This window comes from Erpetoichthys calabaricus, chromosome 5 (assembly GCF_900747795.2).
Source record: "Erpetoichthys calabaricus chromosome 5, fErpCal1.3, whole genome shotgun sequence".
NCBI lineage: Eukaryota > Metazoa > Chordata > Cladistia > Polypteriformes > Polypteridae > Erpetoichthys > Erpetoichthys calabaricus.
Genome location: NC_041398.2, coordinates 6,718,660 through 6,734,970, shown reverse-complemented (window position 1 = coordinate 6,734,970; position 16,311 = coordinate 6,718,660). Strand labels below are relative to the sequence as shown.

The following is a 16,311-nucleotide window of genomic DNA, read 5'->3' as shown; positions in this document are numbered from 1 at the left end:
TAATCAATGTTAAAATAAAGAATAGAGTGAATTGTGATTATTATTGAAAATAACAGAAATTTCAGTAAGTGTTGTGGTCATTTACAGAACACATTGAGTAAGTGTAATAATTTAAAAATGGCGGATATTTTCCTCACTGACTTGTCAAACAGCCAAATGTCAGTGTGAACCGTCCATTAAAACTCTGTGCTCAATGGTGATCTTATGGCGCGTATCATAATTCCTGACGACTGAGACTTCCTTCCAAATGTATGGCTTGCCTGTCTTTGTCTTTGTTGTCTGTTATCATCTTTTTGTTATTTCATTTTAATTTCCCACAGGATTCTGTCCAATCAGATGAGCTCTTTACTGTTAACAGTGCATTGGAGTCTCGTCAGCGCAGCCCCTGATTGGTTCTTGTTAATTGTCTGTGTTGTGCTCTGCCCCCCAGTCCCGTTACAGACTCCAAGATTTCTTCACTCATTTTCTTTTCTCTCCTTTCCGCCTTCTGTTCACTCACACTGGACATCAACACGACACACCGAGATCTCCGTTTATGTGAAGGGAACAAGAAGGTGACACATGAGGGGACAAAAGCCAAATATCCTCCTCATCCTGACAGATTTGACTACTGACCTCAAGTTCTGTGCAGAGAGGCTCTGTCTGGGACTCACTGTTACTGGGAGGTGGAGGGTAGTGGTGAAAATCTAAGCATAGATGTCACATTAAAGGAATGAGAAGGAAAGGATGGGGGCTTGGACTGCTGCCTTGGACACAACGACAAGTCCTGGAGTTTCTTCTGTTCTAATTCTGAGTACTCTGTGTGTCACAATAACAAGATGACTGTAATCAGTGTCCCCTACAACCCCCAAATAGGTGTGTATCTAGATTGGCCTGTTGGCTCTCTGTCATTTTATAGTGTCTCACACACAATGACCCTCCTGCACAAGATCAACACCACCTTCACAGAGCCCCTCTATCCAGGGTTTTTGCTTGGTTGTGACTCCAGTGTATCAATCTGCCATCTGACACCATGTAACCACTGACCAGTACCCTCCAATGGTCATTTGATGTCTCCTCAAGTGCAGGTCCTCTTTGTGTTTGTAGTTTAGTGTCAAAATGAATTTCACAGGATTGGTGAGGAGAAGACCTTAAGTGATTGAATTTGGGGAGGAGAATGCAGGGTGAGTGTTGATGTCAAAGTCTCCATTAATACTGGGTTTGATTTAATCTTTGAGTAGCCAATGAGGTGTGTGTTTCATTGTAAAGTGCAGTGACCCCTCAGATCTACAAATAGCAGTCTGACCAGCAGGGGTCACTGTTGATTTACAACCACATTTACAAGGAAAGGTAAATGAACCCTTTGGAATTCCTTGGATTTCTGCATTAATTCCTACTAAAATGTCATCTAATCTTCACCTAAGTCCCAATTCTAGACAACCACAATCTAAACTAATAACACACCATTATTGGACTTTCCATGTCTTTGTTAGGCACATTGAGTGATCATTCACAGTGAAGGTTGGTACATCTAACTAACCCTTTGTAGATCATCCTTTATCAGCCACAACCTCTACCTAATGTTTCCTTTAGCTGCTTATAAGACATGCACAATGTTTGGGATGACTTATGGACGGTCCCTCCCTACAAACCTACTTCAATTCCTCAGTATTTATGGTTGCACAGCTCTCTTCAGGTGATGCTGCAGCATCTCAAAGGGGTTACGGTCAAGACTCTAACTTGGTCAAACTTCTTTACCAGCCATTCTTTAGTTGATGTTCTTGTATGCTTTGGGTCATTGTTTTCCTGCATCACCCAACTTCACTTAACTTGAGGTCATAGACTGCTGCACCTTATATTTCTTGATATACTTTTGAATTTCTTCTTCCCTCAATATTTGCATTGTGTCCAGACCCTGATTTAGCAAAGCAGGCCCAATCTATGATTATACATCTAATTTGTGTCGCAGTTGGGATGAGCTTTGGTGTTGATGTGCAGTGCCCTTTTTCACCAAACCTAGCATTGTAAATTTGTGCCAAAGCGTTAAACCTTTGTCTCATCTGTCCATTTAACACTGTCCAAGGAGCATTGGGAAACATTCAGGTGGTCCTGAGCAAAGTTAACACATGTTGCAATTCTATTTTTTTGACAGCAGTGGTTTCCTTTTCTTGTTGTTCTTTTATGATCACCATTCTTGTTCAGTGGTTTTCTGATGATGGGCACATAAACAAAGACTTTAACAATCTGTAAACTTCTCTGTAGGCCTTTCACTGTTATCCTTGGGTTATTTTGCACCTCTTTCAGGTTTGCCTTTTGTGTTGTTGGAGTGATTGTTACCTCATACCCTCTCCTAGGGAGTAACTACAGTCCTGAATTTCCTGCATTTGTAGACATTTTATCTTACCGTGGATTGATGAACACCCAGGTCTTTAGCAGTACTTGTGTAGCCTTTTCCTGCTTCATGCATTTCTATGATGAGTCTTCTAAGGTCCTGTGACATTTCTTTGGACTGAGGTAAGGTTCACACTAACCACTTTAACTTGAAGAGAGCAGAATTGTCCGTTGCCAGGCTTATAATTTCACCTCTTTATTGAAACACCTTCCTCCATTTAGCTTTAGGAGAAGTCATTATCACTGAGGGTCACTTACTTTGTCCAGCCTGCACTGTCTAATGATGACTCAATGTGCTCAATAAGAACATAGAAAGTAGGACAGTTTGTATGTTATTAGTTTAGTCAGATTGTGTTTGTCTTGAATTGTGACTTAGGTGAAGATCAGATCACATTTTAGTAGAAACAAGGGGGCTTTGCCCCATACTCACTTCGCTCGCCAACCCCTTGTCTTGGGTAATCCGAAATAAATCTGAAAGAGATTATTGTCTTTCACATTGCAACCTCATTAACGATGGGAAGATTGTATTGTCTTGGATCTTGTTCTTTGTCCTTTATTAACACTAAAGCAATTGTAGTTGGTGCTACACCTTCTGCTTCCGCTTTTGTATTGGCCTCTCTTTCAACCTTACGTAGCATTTTTATAGATGTAGCTAATGGGTGATTGTTTATGACTTCAGTGACGTTTCTCATGGTCATTTGTTGATAGATTGCGTCATCTGGATGTAACACGTAGATTTGTGTCCACACACGCGAAAGCAGTATGGACCATTGCCAGCTGGTGGCCTGATATTTACCCCGGTAGATGCAAAAGCAAACTATTGTAGGATCTAATGCAGTCCATAAAGTTTTTACTGTCGGGTACATTGTTAGTTAGAATCTTCCGTAGATATTCAGGATATTCATCTAAAGGAGGCAGTCTAACCTGACCCTTTTGACAACAACGTGTAAACTCATTAGTTGTATTGCCAGTTGTTTCTTCAGGGAAGTTAAGTGAATGACAATGACTGTAGATGATATTCATTAATCTCAATGAATTTCCATTAATAGTGGACTCATTATAGAATGCATTGTCAGCTAATTGGCGGAATTGTTTAGCGGCTGTTTGTCGTTCCTTTCTTCGCCGTTTATCATTTGCCTCTGCTGTTTAAGAGGCGCGTTGTAGGCGCCTGCATTTATTAATTCTATTTAGGCGAGCTCGGTTTTGTATGTCCGTTAGTTGAATTCTTTTTTTCTGGAGCCGTGCCTACCTTGCTTGCCGCATTTCAGACGAGCGTTGTAGGTGCCTGTGTTCATTGATTTTATCATTCTTATTACCCAGGCGCGTGGACAATGCTGTGTAGTGTGGACGTTTAGTTCAGAAACGCGTTGAAGGTGCCTGCGCCTCTCGGGTTTCACTTAGTTCAAAAGCACATTGTAGGCACCTGCGCATCCTACGCTGTGTGCTGTGGACCTTTTGGGACTCCGTGGTATCTTCTGTTTGACTCTGGGGTGCGGCACAGAATCCTCTTTTTTGTGCGGTTGTGTCATTAGTCATTATCTATGGGCGCGGTGTTGCTTCATGTGTTATTTACATTATTTGAGCTCTTTCGTTTTTCAGCCGTGACTCCTTCGTTCGCGGAGGATCACACTTTGCTTGTGGTTTATGAGACACGCGCTGTAGGCGGCACCTGAGCACTATGTCTCCTGTGTCCTTCGCCGTGTACCTGCGTCAATGCCATGGGCTTTGTGTGACGCCTGCGCACGTTCGTAGTCTCTCCCGTTTCACTCTGGGGAGGGGGGCTTTGTGTGGCACCTGCGCACTATGTCTCCTGCGTCCATGGGCATGTACCTGCTTCCATATCCAGTTTACCATTCTCGGTTAGTAATATTGATCAAATCCATGGAAATCCAAAGGGGTCACTTACTTTTCCTTGCTAAAGTACATATATTAAAGGCTGGGACATCAATAACTGCTGTGTCACCTGAATGTCACCTGTTAGGTAGGACAAACATGTGGACCTGCTGGAGCAGCACAAATGAAAGGATTTATAAAGGTCTCAGTATAAAGAGCTATTGGCAGACATGTGTACAAGTGACAAAGGTATCTAGTCAGCTGTTCTTTCACCAGACATTTTTTTCCCCTCAATTGGTCACTCAAGGGTTTGTCACCTCTGAATAAATTGTCTGTGAATATCTGAAGATGAGGACTCACTGGTCACTCAGGTATCAGGCATACTGATGGAGTTTGGTGTTTTACTGAGGCTCTTGATGTCACATTAGACATTAAACTGCATCTCCTCCTTCCTGCTCTCAGGTTTGTCAAAGTCACCCAAACTTAAGGAGTTGAGTCAGCTGACTAACTTCACCATCACTGTCAACATTTAAAGTACCAATCACATGTGACATCTGTGAACACTTTTATCTGACCCTGATTCACAATTCCCTCAGGACCCCTGAATATGCTGCTTGTCACCTGACATCAGTCTGTATAAACAGGCAGATTAAGGTCCTGGTTGACCGCCTGTATTACAGGCCTAAGCAGCAGGTGGAGACTGTGAGATCTAAATCTTTCATCTTCTTGGAGCCTGACGGGGGTCAAAAGGAAGTGGAGAAAATAGAGAAGGAGTGAGGGGTGATAGTGAGAGAGGAGAGTGTCAGGGGAAGAAAGGGCAAGATGAACAACCTCAAGGTAAATCACATGAGTGTGCTGCTTGTGTGTCAGTGCTGTTGTAACATAACTTGATAAATAAAGAATTGAGATTTGTTCTTCCTGTCTGACTTTTTCTTCTTTGACTTGGCACACTCTGATAGCCGTCCTGTGATCACAGATTGTATTCCTTGTTGATCAAATCCGTGTCCTACTGTTTGACTGAAGTCTAAGTCTTTAATCACTTGGTCATCAGTCAGGACGTCACACGATGAGCTCTTCACTGCTGACCTAAACCCTGTTATCCTCTTCTCTCTCTCTCATTATTTCACTTCAGCCATTGTGTCAGTTCTCATTGTCTGACCTCATAAAGTAAGTGGTCTCTATGGTCACTCACATTGCACATCAGCAGTCATTCAGGTCAGAATCTCGTTTTAAAGTTGATGAGCACATTCTACACATTCTCATTAACTTTGGGTCTGTTGCCCTCACAGCTCTGCGGTGGTCCTTGTTTTCATTTCAATGACACTCCTGTCCCTCCATGATATATGGAGTACCGCAGTTCCCTTTAATTATAAATGGTATAATTATGAAATTCTATGTAATCTCATATAGTAAGTTCAAGTTCAAGTTTCTTTATTGTCATCCCATCCAAATACATCGTACAGGTTGATATGAAATTGGGTGTCTTTAGGACCACCGTACAAATATACAACATGTAGTGCAACAAGACAATGTACACCACTTAGTGCAAATAAACATGCAGTGCAAACAGACAAGACAGTGTGCAGTAATCTGACATGACAATGGTAGGAAAACGTCCAGCAGATCAGTTATAACTGGATCAGTAACAGCTTAACAGTAGAGGTGACATTACTGTGTTAAAAAGGTGAAATATAAGAAGATGACTAATGTACATCAAACATTTAGTAACTGTTTATCACTCATAAAGTGCAATGTGTACATTTGATTTACAAAGTTTTCAAATGTGCAAAGAATGTAAAGGTCACAGTTCAGAGTTAAACATAAAGTAGCGGGGAGATGCTCAGACATTAAGGAGTCAGACAGCATGGGGGTAAGAAACTGTCACACAGTCTGGTATGATCTGACTCAGATACTGCAATACCATCTGCTAGACGTCAGGAGCTCAAAGAGCCCCTGTGCTGGGTGTGAGGGGTCAGCCACAATGCTGGATGTCTTGTGGAGTTTGTGTGCTGTAGGTGTCTTGTATGGATGGGAGAGACACACCGATGAAGTCCGTCCTCAGCTGTCTTAGCAGTCCTCTGTAGTAACTTGTGATCCACGGCACTACAGTCCACATACCACACCATGATGGAGCTGGTCATCACATTAACACATTCATGTGTGTGCTTAGCAAAGTGGCTTATGTTTGGTCACTGAAGGGATGGCGCTATATAATAAGGACTGATTTACAAGGCTGTGGATAGGATGAGAAAAAAGACATTAGTGGAGTGCAGGGTCATGAGGATCTCTGGACGCCCCACTTGAAAGACAGCAAACAACTCAAAAAAGGAGGCCTTTACTTGGTAGGGTCTACTCACACACACACACACACACACACACACACACAGAAACATACATGGATGCCATCTTGGCCAATTGCAGTATGTCAGTATATTAACAGGGTCATACTTCTATGATACTCTCTATAATAAATTGTAAATTGGCCTAAGTGTGTGTGTATGTGTGTGAATGTGTTCACCTTGTGATGGACTGAAACCCTGTCCAGGTGTTCTTCCTACCTGCCCCCAATGGTTACTGAGGTAGGGTCCAGTTTCCCCATAACCCTGCACCGTGTAAGCAGGTTGGGAAATGAATGGATAGATGGATGGATTTTTCTGTTTTTTTAAAATGAGGGGCTTTGCTTACCTTGATGGAAGTCTAACAGCTGAGAACTTTAACTACACAGAAAGGTAAGGAAAATAAAGTGGGTGCTTTACTGAATAATAAAATGAATTACTGGCATTGACAAAAGGTTATGAGTTATTTGACAGATTAACATCAATCAATTGGTTTTTCTCTTCCTAATATTCCTATAACTTTGATAAATTAGAGAAGAGAACTTACTATGGGATGGACTTTTTGATTAATAAAGAGCACCAGCATGAGTAGAAAGAATCCTCGGTTTAACAGCTCGCTATCTTGGTCTGCTGAAGGCTGCCTGGCTGTCACATTACAAATCTTTGTATGGTGATTGATGTGTTATGTTTTATTTTCATTTTATTTCATTTGAAAATGTGTACTGAGCTCTGAGACTGTCTAAAGTGGACTGCAGTATGTAATAAATAAATAAGAAATACTGACGTGAATTAAACTTCAGCAGACCCCCTGTGACAGGTCATCTCTTCTGTCACTTGGTGGTCTTCACACTCTGATCTCCTTCATCCATCCATCCATTGTCTCCCGCTTATCCGAGGTCGGGTCGCGGGGGCAGCAGCTTGAGCAGAGATGCCCAGACTTCCCTCTCCCCGGCCACTTCTTCTAGCTCTTCCGGGAGAATCCCAAGGCGTTCCCAGGCCAGTCGAGAGACATAGTCCCTCCAGCGTGTCCTGGGTCTTCCCCGGGGCCTCCTCCCGGTTAGACGTGCCCGGAACACCTCACCAGGGAGGCGTCCAGGAGGCATCCTGATCAGATGCCCGAGCCACCTCATCTGACTCCTCTCGATGTGGAGGAGCAGCGGCTCTACTCTGAGCCCCTCCCGGATGACTGAGCTTCTCACCCTATCTTTAAGGGAGAGCCCAGACACCCTGCGGAGGAAACTCATTTCAGCCGCTTGTATTCGTGATCTCGTTCTTTCAGTCACTACCCATAGCTCATGACCATAGGTGAGGGTAGGAACATAGATCGACTGGTAAATTGAGAGCTTCGCCTTGCGGCTCAGCTCCTTTTTCACCACGACAGACCGATGCAGCGCCCGCATTACTGCGGATGCCGCACCGATCCGCCTGTCGATCTCACGCTCCATTCTTCCCTCACTCGTGAACAAGATCCCGAGATACTTGAACTCCTCCACTTGAGGCAGGATCTCGCTACCAACCCTGAGAGGGCACTCCACCCTTTTCCGGCTGAGGACCATGGTCTCGGATTTGGAGGTGCTGATTCTCATCCCAGCCGCTTCACACTCGGCTGCGAACCGATCCAGAGAGAGCTGAAGATCACGGCCTGATGAAGCAAACAGGACAGCATCATCTGCAAAAAGCAGTGACCCAATCCTGAGCCCACCAAACCGGACCCCCTCAACGCCCTGGCTGCGCCTAGAAATTCTGTCCATAAAAGTTATGAACAGAATCGGTGACAAAGGGCAGCCCTGGCGGAGTCCAACTCTCACTGGAAACGGGTTCGACTTACTGCCGGCAATGCGGACCAAGCTCTGGCACCGATCGTACAGGGACCGAACAGCCCTTATCAGGGGGGCCGGTACCCCATACTCTCGGAGTACCCCCCACAGGATTCCCCGAGGGACACGGTCGAATGCCTTTTCCAAGTCCACAAAACACATGTAGACTGGTTGGGCAAACTCCCATGCACCCTCCAGGACCCTGCTAAGGGTATAGAGCTGGTCCACTGTTCCGCGACCAGGACTAAAACCACTCTGATCTCCTGTCTCACGTTAACTGTTCACCCTCAGTGTCTCCTCAGATGTTCTCTCTGTCAGCTCTCAGCTTTCTCTTTAAATCTCCTCGTCCTCCTCCTCCTCACTAAGCACAGACAAACTTTCACTTTTGTTTCTTCACAAGTCACTTCCTTGTTTGTCTGACTGATTCTCTCTGCCTGCCTCTCCTCAGACTGACGATGGCTGAAGCACAGCTGTTTGTATCACATGACGAGTTCACCTGCTCGATGTGTCTGGACACCCTGACTGACCCCGTGTCACTGCATTGTGGTCACAGTTTCTGTCTGAAGTGCCTCACAAACTACTGGGATCAGAGCCAAGTGTTCAGCTGTCCTCAGTGCAGACACACCTTCACCACAAGGCCTGAGCTAAACAGAAACACTCTGCTGAATGAAGTCATCAAGAAATTAAAGAAAACGACTCTCAGTCCTCCTCTGTCTCAGAATTATGCTGGTCCTGGAGACGTGGAGTGTGGTTTCTGTACTGGTAAGAAGTTCAGAGCAGTGAAGTCCTGTCTAACCTGCATGGCCTCCTACTGTCAGACTCACCTGCAGCCTCACCTTGAAGGAGGTGCGCTGAAGCACCACAAGCTGGTTGATCCTGACAGAAATCTGAAAGAGAAATTTTGTGTGAATCATCAGAAATGTCTGGAGATGTTTTGCAGAACTGATGAGATGTGCATTTGTTTGATGTGTGCGGTGACTGAACATGATGGTCATAAAAAGGTCAAGCTAGAGACGGAAAGAAAAGGAAAACAGGTGAGTGGAGTTTAGTGTTTAATTGAAGCTCAATAAAAAAGGAGTTAAGTGATATGTAAATGTAGTTTGTCAGAGAAATCTATTCCTTCATGTTGAGAAGTCTCGATTTGCTTGTTGTTGTTGTATCTCACAATGGACTTCTTAGGGAGACACACATCTTCACAGAAGGAAATGTAAGATGTTACAATATCAGCATTTTCATCTCTGCTGCTACACCAGCCTTCCATGGCTTTCCAATCCTTGGAGCCTAAACAGTCCATTAGCCTTCCAACAGCCTCAGGAGTCCATCTGTGGCTAAGAGTCCTGGTGGGCTTTGATGGTTCCAGTTTCTGTTTACAGCTAGTATGATGCCTGGGTGTGTACCCCGACACAGACAGGCAGGACACAGGTTCAGCACACAACACACACTTTTATTTACAGTGGGTAGCACTTTTCTGTGCTTCCCACTGCACAACACAGTACAGCAAGGCACCCCCACAGTCCCTTTGCCAAACCTTCAGTCTTCCACACAGGCTTTGTCCTCTTCCTTTTGACTCTGCCCATTGGATGCAGGTGACTGGCCCCTTTTTATATGCCACCCAGAAGGACTCCAGGTGCCCAACGAGTTTCTTCTGGCAGCACTTCTGGGTGTGGTGGAAGTGCTGCCATCTGATCTAAAAATCCCCCTGATGCCCCTTAGCCCTGTGTCCCTCCATCTTAAACCAAATCTGATTCTCATGTTAAACTCTCTGATCTCTCCAGTCCCTGGCTTGTCACAAATAGCACTTCTGACAAGACCACCTTGTCTCTTCTGCTCCAAATCTTAGCTCCTCCATCTTCACTCTTCTTACACAATTGCCAGCCTGTTCTTACTTTTGTCACTTGTCGTGACATTGACAATGACAACTGGATCTGCGCCTCTCTGTAAAATAGCCAAGTCACTTGCCAAATAAGCCATTGAGCAGCCCATCGGGTAGAAACTTGTTTTCTCATTTTCATTGCTGAAATCTTAGAATTATATTGTAAATGTTGTCCAGTTTCTCTGAGGAGGGATCATGGACTGATACAGTGCGGTTCTGCATCCATCAGCGTCAGTTATAATCTTCTTTGTCTTTCAGCTTCTCCCATTTAGGGGTCGCCACTGTGGACCATCCATCTCCATATCTCCTTGTCTTTCACATCATTTTCTGCCACACCAACTGCCTTCATGTCCTCCCTCACCACATCCATAAACCTCCTCCTTGGCCTTCCTCTTTTTCTCTTCCCTGGCAGTTCCATTCCCAATGTTCTTTCCCTGATGTACCCCTCATCTCTCCTCCGCTCAAACCATCTCAGTCTCACCTCTCTCACTTGGTGATCAATCTGTCGTACCTGTGTTGTCCCCCTGATATACTTGTTCCTAATCCTGGATACCCTGGTTACTCCAAGTGACAATTGTAGCATCCTCAACTCTGCCACTTCCAGCTCTGTCTCCTGTCTTCTGGTCAGTGCCACCATCTCCAAACCATACAGCATAGCTGGCCTCACCACCATCTTGTAGACCTTCCCTTTCACTCTTGCAGAAACTCTTCTGTCACAAATCACTCCTGACACTCTTCTTCACCCAGTCCATCCTGCCTGCACTCTCTTCTTCATCTCTCTGCCACTCTCTCCATTGGTTTGGACTGTTGAACCCAAGTATTTAAAATGTCTTACCTTCACTTCATCTGCTCCTTGCTCTCACACACTTCAGCTATAACATTTTCTTTAAATATTACCATGAGTTGTTCCTTTGATTTATGGTCGGATTTATCTGAGCTCACAAAACTCCTCTTCAGATTTAACTTTTTACTGAAGTCCTCAGACTCACTCGTGTCTTCTCAGCCTCAGTTATCTCACTTGATCCATAAAATGGCCAGACGCTTGACAAAGTTCTCACAAGTCTGAACTCCACAATGGCCTTGTAGATCCAACACTTACAGCTGTTATGTGTCTAAGTTCTCCTGGGTCTGCTAGCATTTCTTCATCCTGCACAGTCCAGTGTTTTTATGAGTGAATGTCTGATATCCTGGTAATCAATCTGATGTCATCTAAACATCAAGGACTGACTCGTACACCAGTGTGCATTCAGACTGTCTTCTTTATTTGCCACTCTCTTCACGCCCAAACTCCATCTTGAATTGAACTGTTAAACTAAACCTTTCTTTCAAATCTTTTGTATTATTATACTTATTTTATCAAATATTTGTGTGTCACCTACTGTGACATTATGAAGACAAGTGTGACAGAAAAAGTAAGTTGTGTCATAGAATGTAAAACAAATGTGTTGTATAAATTTATGTACTACTTATGTTAAGACCCCCATGTGTCAATTTGTGTGTCCAAACAGAAACAGCTGGGGGCGACACTGAGGGAAATCAGGAGGAGACTTGAGAAGAAAGAGAAGAAAATGAAGGAGATGAGGAGGACAGTGGAGGAGATGAAGGTGAGTGGGGTTACGACCACACTTCATATCAAAGTGAAGAAAAAAACTTAAAGAGTTTTAAGAGTTTGTGGTGATGACGTGTGAGGACAGGGAGATGGAGAAGGAGAGCAGATGGTTTCTTATGTCCTTCATGGTGTTTCACTGCTGACAGCATTTCATGTTTTAGTCATTAGGAATTCAGACCACAAGACCCTCATGTCCTCTGGTTTCTCATTCCACCACTTAAAGGTGACTTCACTCCCCCTAACAACAACTCATAATGAAGGTTGTCACTGATGTTCTGAGATGGATCAGTCGACACAACATTCTCTAATGGCCCTTATTTATTCTGATATGTCCCAGCTTTATTGGACTCCATAGGTTAAGGTGTTAGGCTGCTGGACTGAGTGCGGATAGTGTACATACCTGCACCAGTTTTATTTAGCCATTCATATTTTATGACAAAGCACAGTAAGGGTGTGCAGTGGTCACTTATGTTGCCTTCCAGGTCACCATTCATTTTCCATGTGGAGTTCACCACTCCAGTTCTTCTCCCTCATCCTCCATGTCATTCTGGTTAATTGGCAGAGACTGTAAATTGCCCTATTATGATTTCTGGTGTGGATTTTCTTTGTGACCTGGCCACAAATTTGATTGGCACACATCTGACTGTGCGGAGTTGCTTCCTGTTTTATGTCCAATACTTCCATTTATGAGAAACTTCTCATCCAGCAGAGGAAGATCTCTTCACACACATTTCTGAGCCTGGACATTCAAAACTCTTCCAATCTGATTTATCTGGCAGACTTACATTAAACAGCCTAGCGTCACATGTTGTAGTAAAGTGTGTCCACGCTAGGGTGTGTCCTTCTAGTCAAACGAAGTGGGTGGAGCACAATGTGTCACTCATCATGGTGCAGTCCAATAAAGACACAGAACTGAATGGCATTGATGAACAAGGGACTGAACATGAGCCATCCTGACACAGTGACCTCCATACTGGTTTATATTTTTATGTTTTTCTTGTTTCCTTATAGAATTCCTGCACATTAGTGAAACATGAAATCCCCCATCTAAACCCACACTGACTGCTCACTGACACTCTTGTTCTTGATTTTTGTTGCTCAGTCTTTTCTGAATAATTTTTTTCATTAATTTATTTGTGATTTATATTAAACTTATATTAATGCCCATCCAGTTGAACTATAACCCATCCCAACTTCTTCTGAAACCAAGATTTCAGGTGAGAATTAAGCCTTCAAATTTATTTAACCTCATGTGTACTGGTGTGTGTGGAACAGATGGAAATCCTGAGGTGACCAATTTGTCAGCTCTGCTTCTTAGCTTTGCACCCAACTCTTTCCATTTGCCTGCAGAACTGGCAGTCTGATTTCCATATTTTAATTGTACGAGGGACATTCAAAAAGTTTCTGCACTTTTTTTTAACTCTGTTTATTAAGAATTTCAAAAACAAATTACATCTCTTTTCTACATAGTGTAAAAGACACACGTAAAGGAAGGTTTGAGGCAGCCACCCGTATAATGTTCCTAGCTGACAAAGGTTTTTTCTTTTTTATGCAACACAGTTGTTGATTGCACTGAGTCCAAGACAGAACTGATCAAGGTTGGAAAAGATGGTGGTTTTAAGTGGTCAGACAGGAAGTGATGTAGGGTAACCAGAAGTGATGTAGGGAACAGGAAGTGACGTCCTTCTAGGCGCCGGAACTGGAAGTGACGTTCTTGATTCAAATAGGTTTTCCCGCGGCTGGTCTGTAGAGACAACAGGAGAAGGTTTAGTGCACCCCGTGAACCCCCTCCCCCCCCCACCCCCGTGACTGCGTGGAATTACCTTTACTTGGTCCACACAACGTCCCCCTACTCGCACGTGTGTGACAATAGTTACCTTTGTTTGTGATGCAATTTTCCCAGCATTGTACTACTCCTGCCTTCACCATTTCCAATGAAAATATAAACGTGTATTTGGAGCAAAACTTCATCTCAATTCTCATAATACCTGAATCCCTGACTCTGACTACTTTTGGGGCTCCTCATCCCTGCCTACTGTCTCAGAGATATCAGAGTCACTGTGCAGCTCTGCAAGGTCCAGAAAACAGCTGAACATCTCCAGGTTTGGGGTTGGTGATCCAGGACAGTGTGCACCTCATACACTTACATCTGACTGTGACCCACCTGCATACTAACTTTCACACCAATGACACTCAGGTGAGCCATACAAATAAAAGTCACAGTGGCAGTTATTAGTAATAATGAAAAGTTAAATAAAGGAAATAGAACTGTAGTAACCTGATATATAAAAACTCACAACTCTGAGGATTACAATTGAATACAGTTGGGTGAAGGATAATAAGCAAACACACAATTAATGTAATTAAATTACAACAGGTCAGCTTTTCTCCACAATACCAATTCTTCTTCTTCTCTTTACTTCTCAGCTCTCAATACCAGGATGACCTGGGGCCTCATGCATGATGCCGTGCGAAGAATTCACACTATAACATAGCGTACGGACAAAAGCAGAAATGTGCCAAATGCATAAATCTGTGTGTACACCAACTTTCACGTTCTTCTGCTCCATAAATCCCGGTCAGCGTGAAAAGTAACCCATGTGCATGTGACTGCTGTCCCGCCCCGTTTCCTCCCACAATTATACCTCTTTGAATATGCAAATCAGTATAAATAGACCTTAAGCTCAGCATTCTGTGAAAAGGCAATGGCAAAAGCACGGGGGGAAACAGAAAAATTTCAGCGAATACCAAGTGGAGGCAAAGAAAAATGTACTATTTGTTGGTTTAAACAGTGGTATAAACAACAAAAGGAAGCTGATCGACTGACATAGCGTGTCAGAAACTCAAAAGCTCAAGTTCACAAAGTCGCACAGTGCCTGACATAAAAAAGAAGTTGTCAGATATCAAAGTTGCCGTGAAAAGGCGAGTCGTAGCCCACCATCTGACTGTCATATGAAAGCTTATTAGGGTACAGAGAAAAAAAATAGGCACACAGTGGGGAAAAAGCACGAAATGTCAACTTTAATCTCGAAATTTCCACTTTAATCACATAGTTTATTTTACCATTAAAGTAGAACATCATAAACTTCATCTTAAAATCGTTTAATTTACTTGTTTCTCAAATCCCATCATAACTAAAGTAGTACATTAAATGCTTTGTTTTTGTATTTGATCTTCTATGTGCTCTATGTGCGTGAATCACTACCTGCTTCTTAAACAGGCTTTCTCTTTCTCCGACAGGACACAGAATACATTACATTCGTGATATTACAGCTTTCTGAATAATTTAAATACTGAGATGTATACTTGATATCATTTTCATGATGATAGGAGTTAAAGCGTGTTATTAAACATGGGACCACGGAGGAGCAGTGATTGTTCCTGCCTCACGCAGGATGCTTGCGGCGCCATGCACGACCTTTGATGAAATACTTTATCACAGCAGTACTTTCTCTTTCAAACGTACTAACCTCCAATTCCTGTCCTTCCTTTTCTTTCTCCAAGTAACAAATCGTCACACAATAAGCTCTGTAATAGACGCTAATCCATCTGTAAGCTGAGAGCGCAGATTCTTCAAAACTTTTAAGGAACATTGAAATATCTTCGTAGTACGTGTTTAAATTATTCTATCCATCTATCCTTCCAGTGTCACGCCAGCACCAGCAAGAATACAGTGCAAGGCTGGAACCGTCAGCTCCTCGCTAGTGTTGTGGCACTGTGTCCTCACATGTTTAATTATTAACAATATAGATTATTTAAATGAAGTTAAAGTTTTATCTGTATAATATAACATATTTTGCTGCATTTCATCTTAAAAATGATATCATTATCATATGTAACTACGCGCTTTATAAAGTGGTTCAGGTTGTGCAATATTATAACTGTAGGGCAAGTTTACAGTGAGGTGATTGTACTTATAAGTACAAAGAGTTCGACAAGGAGCACTTGATGGACTGATGGAGTGTGGTTAGAGCTCTTGGGATGAAACTGTTTCTGAACCGCGAGGTCCGTACAGGAAAGGCTCTGAAGCGTTTGCCGTATGAGAGCAGTTCAATAGACAGCATGGCTGAGGCAGCCTGTACTAGATGCTGTATACCAATAATTCTCTTTCCGATCACCTGCTGTAGAGCTGTATTTCCCCACTCAGATACAGTGATATAAATACTCCAAGTGGTGCAGTGAGAGTAATATGGAAAAAGATGATCTGCTGTGGCAGCCCCTAATGGAAGCAGCTGAAAAAAGAAGAAGAAGGTGCAGTGAGAGTAACAACGATAAAGCACCTATGGTATTTGGAATAGTTTGGCCATTCCATGGACCATTATATTGCTACAGGTTAATTACAAAAAGATGCATTAAACTAATAAACAATATGCAGTTAATTTCAATGTATTATAAAGCCGCGTCAGGCATGTGGATCTAACAAAGAAAGGGAAACCACACTGGAACAGTAGCACTGCTTTGACGCTGGGTGCC

The 16,311-nt window shown here is 43.2% G+C and overlaps 5 protein-coding genes across 31 annotated transcripts in view; 2 read left to right on the top strand and 3 right to left on the bottom strand.

Moving 5' to 3' along the window:
- Positions 1-16,311, top strand: part of LOC114641503 (tripartite motif-containing protein 16-like) — a 1,283,323-nt gene that overhangs the window by 216,077 nt on the left and 1,050,935 nt on the right. For all 11 annotated transcript variants that reach the window (XR_007934967.1, XR_007934966.1, XR_007934961.1 and 8 more), the window contains exon 4: positions 11,738-11,833. Coding sequence is in view for 2 of the 11 variants with exons in the window: in XM_051927841.1 (XP_051783801.1) it covers positions 11,738-11,833 (96 nt within the window). In the remaining 9 variants the exon portion in view is untranslated. The remainder of the gene's footprint in view (positions 1-11,737; positions 11,834-16,311) is intronic.
- Positions 1-16,311, top strand: part of LOC114652539 (tripartite motif-containing protein 16-like) — an 837,738-nt gene that overhangs the window by 96,355 nt on the left and 725,072 nt on the right. The window lies entirely within an intron of this gene.
- Positions 1-16,311, bottom strand: part of LOC114652414 (tripartite motif-containing protein 16-like) — a 1,097,043-nt gene that overhangs the window by 613,237 nt on the left and 467,495 nt on the right. The gene's annotated exons all lie outside the window — the stretch shown is intronic.
- The window catches only part of LOC114643026 (tripartite motif-containing protein 16-like), a 1,170,030-nt gene that overhangs the window by 886,099 nt on the left and 267,620 nt on the right, over positions 1-16,311 (bottom strand). The window lies entirely within an intron of this gene.
- The window catches only part of LOC127527845 (zinc finger protein 184-like), a 579,825-nt gene that overhangs the window by 358,130 nt on the left and 205,384 nt on the right, over positions 1-16,311 (bottom strand). The gene's annotated exons all lie outside the window — the stretch shown is intronic.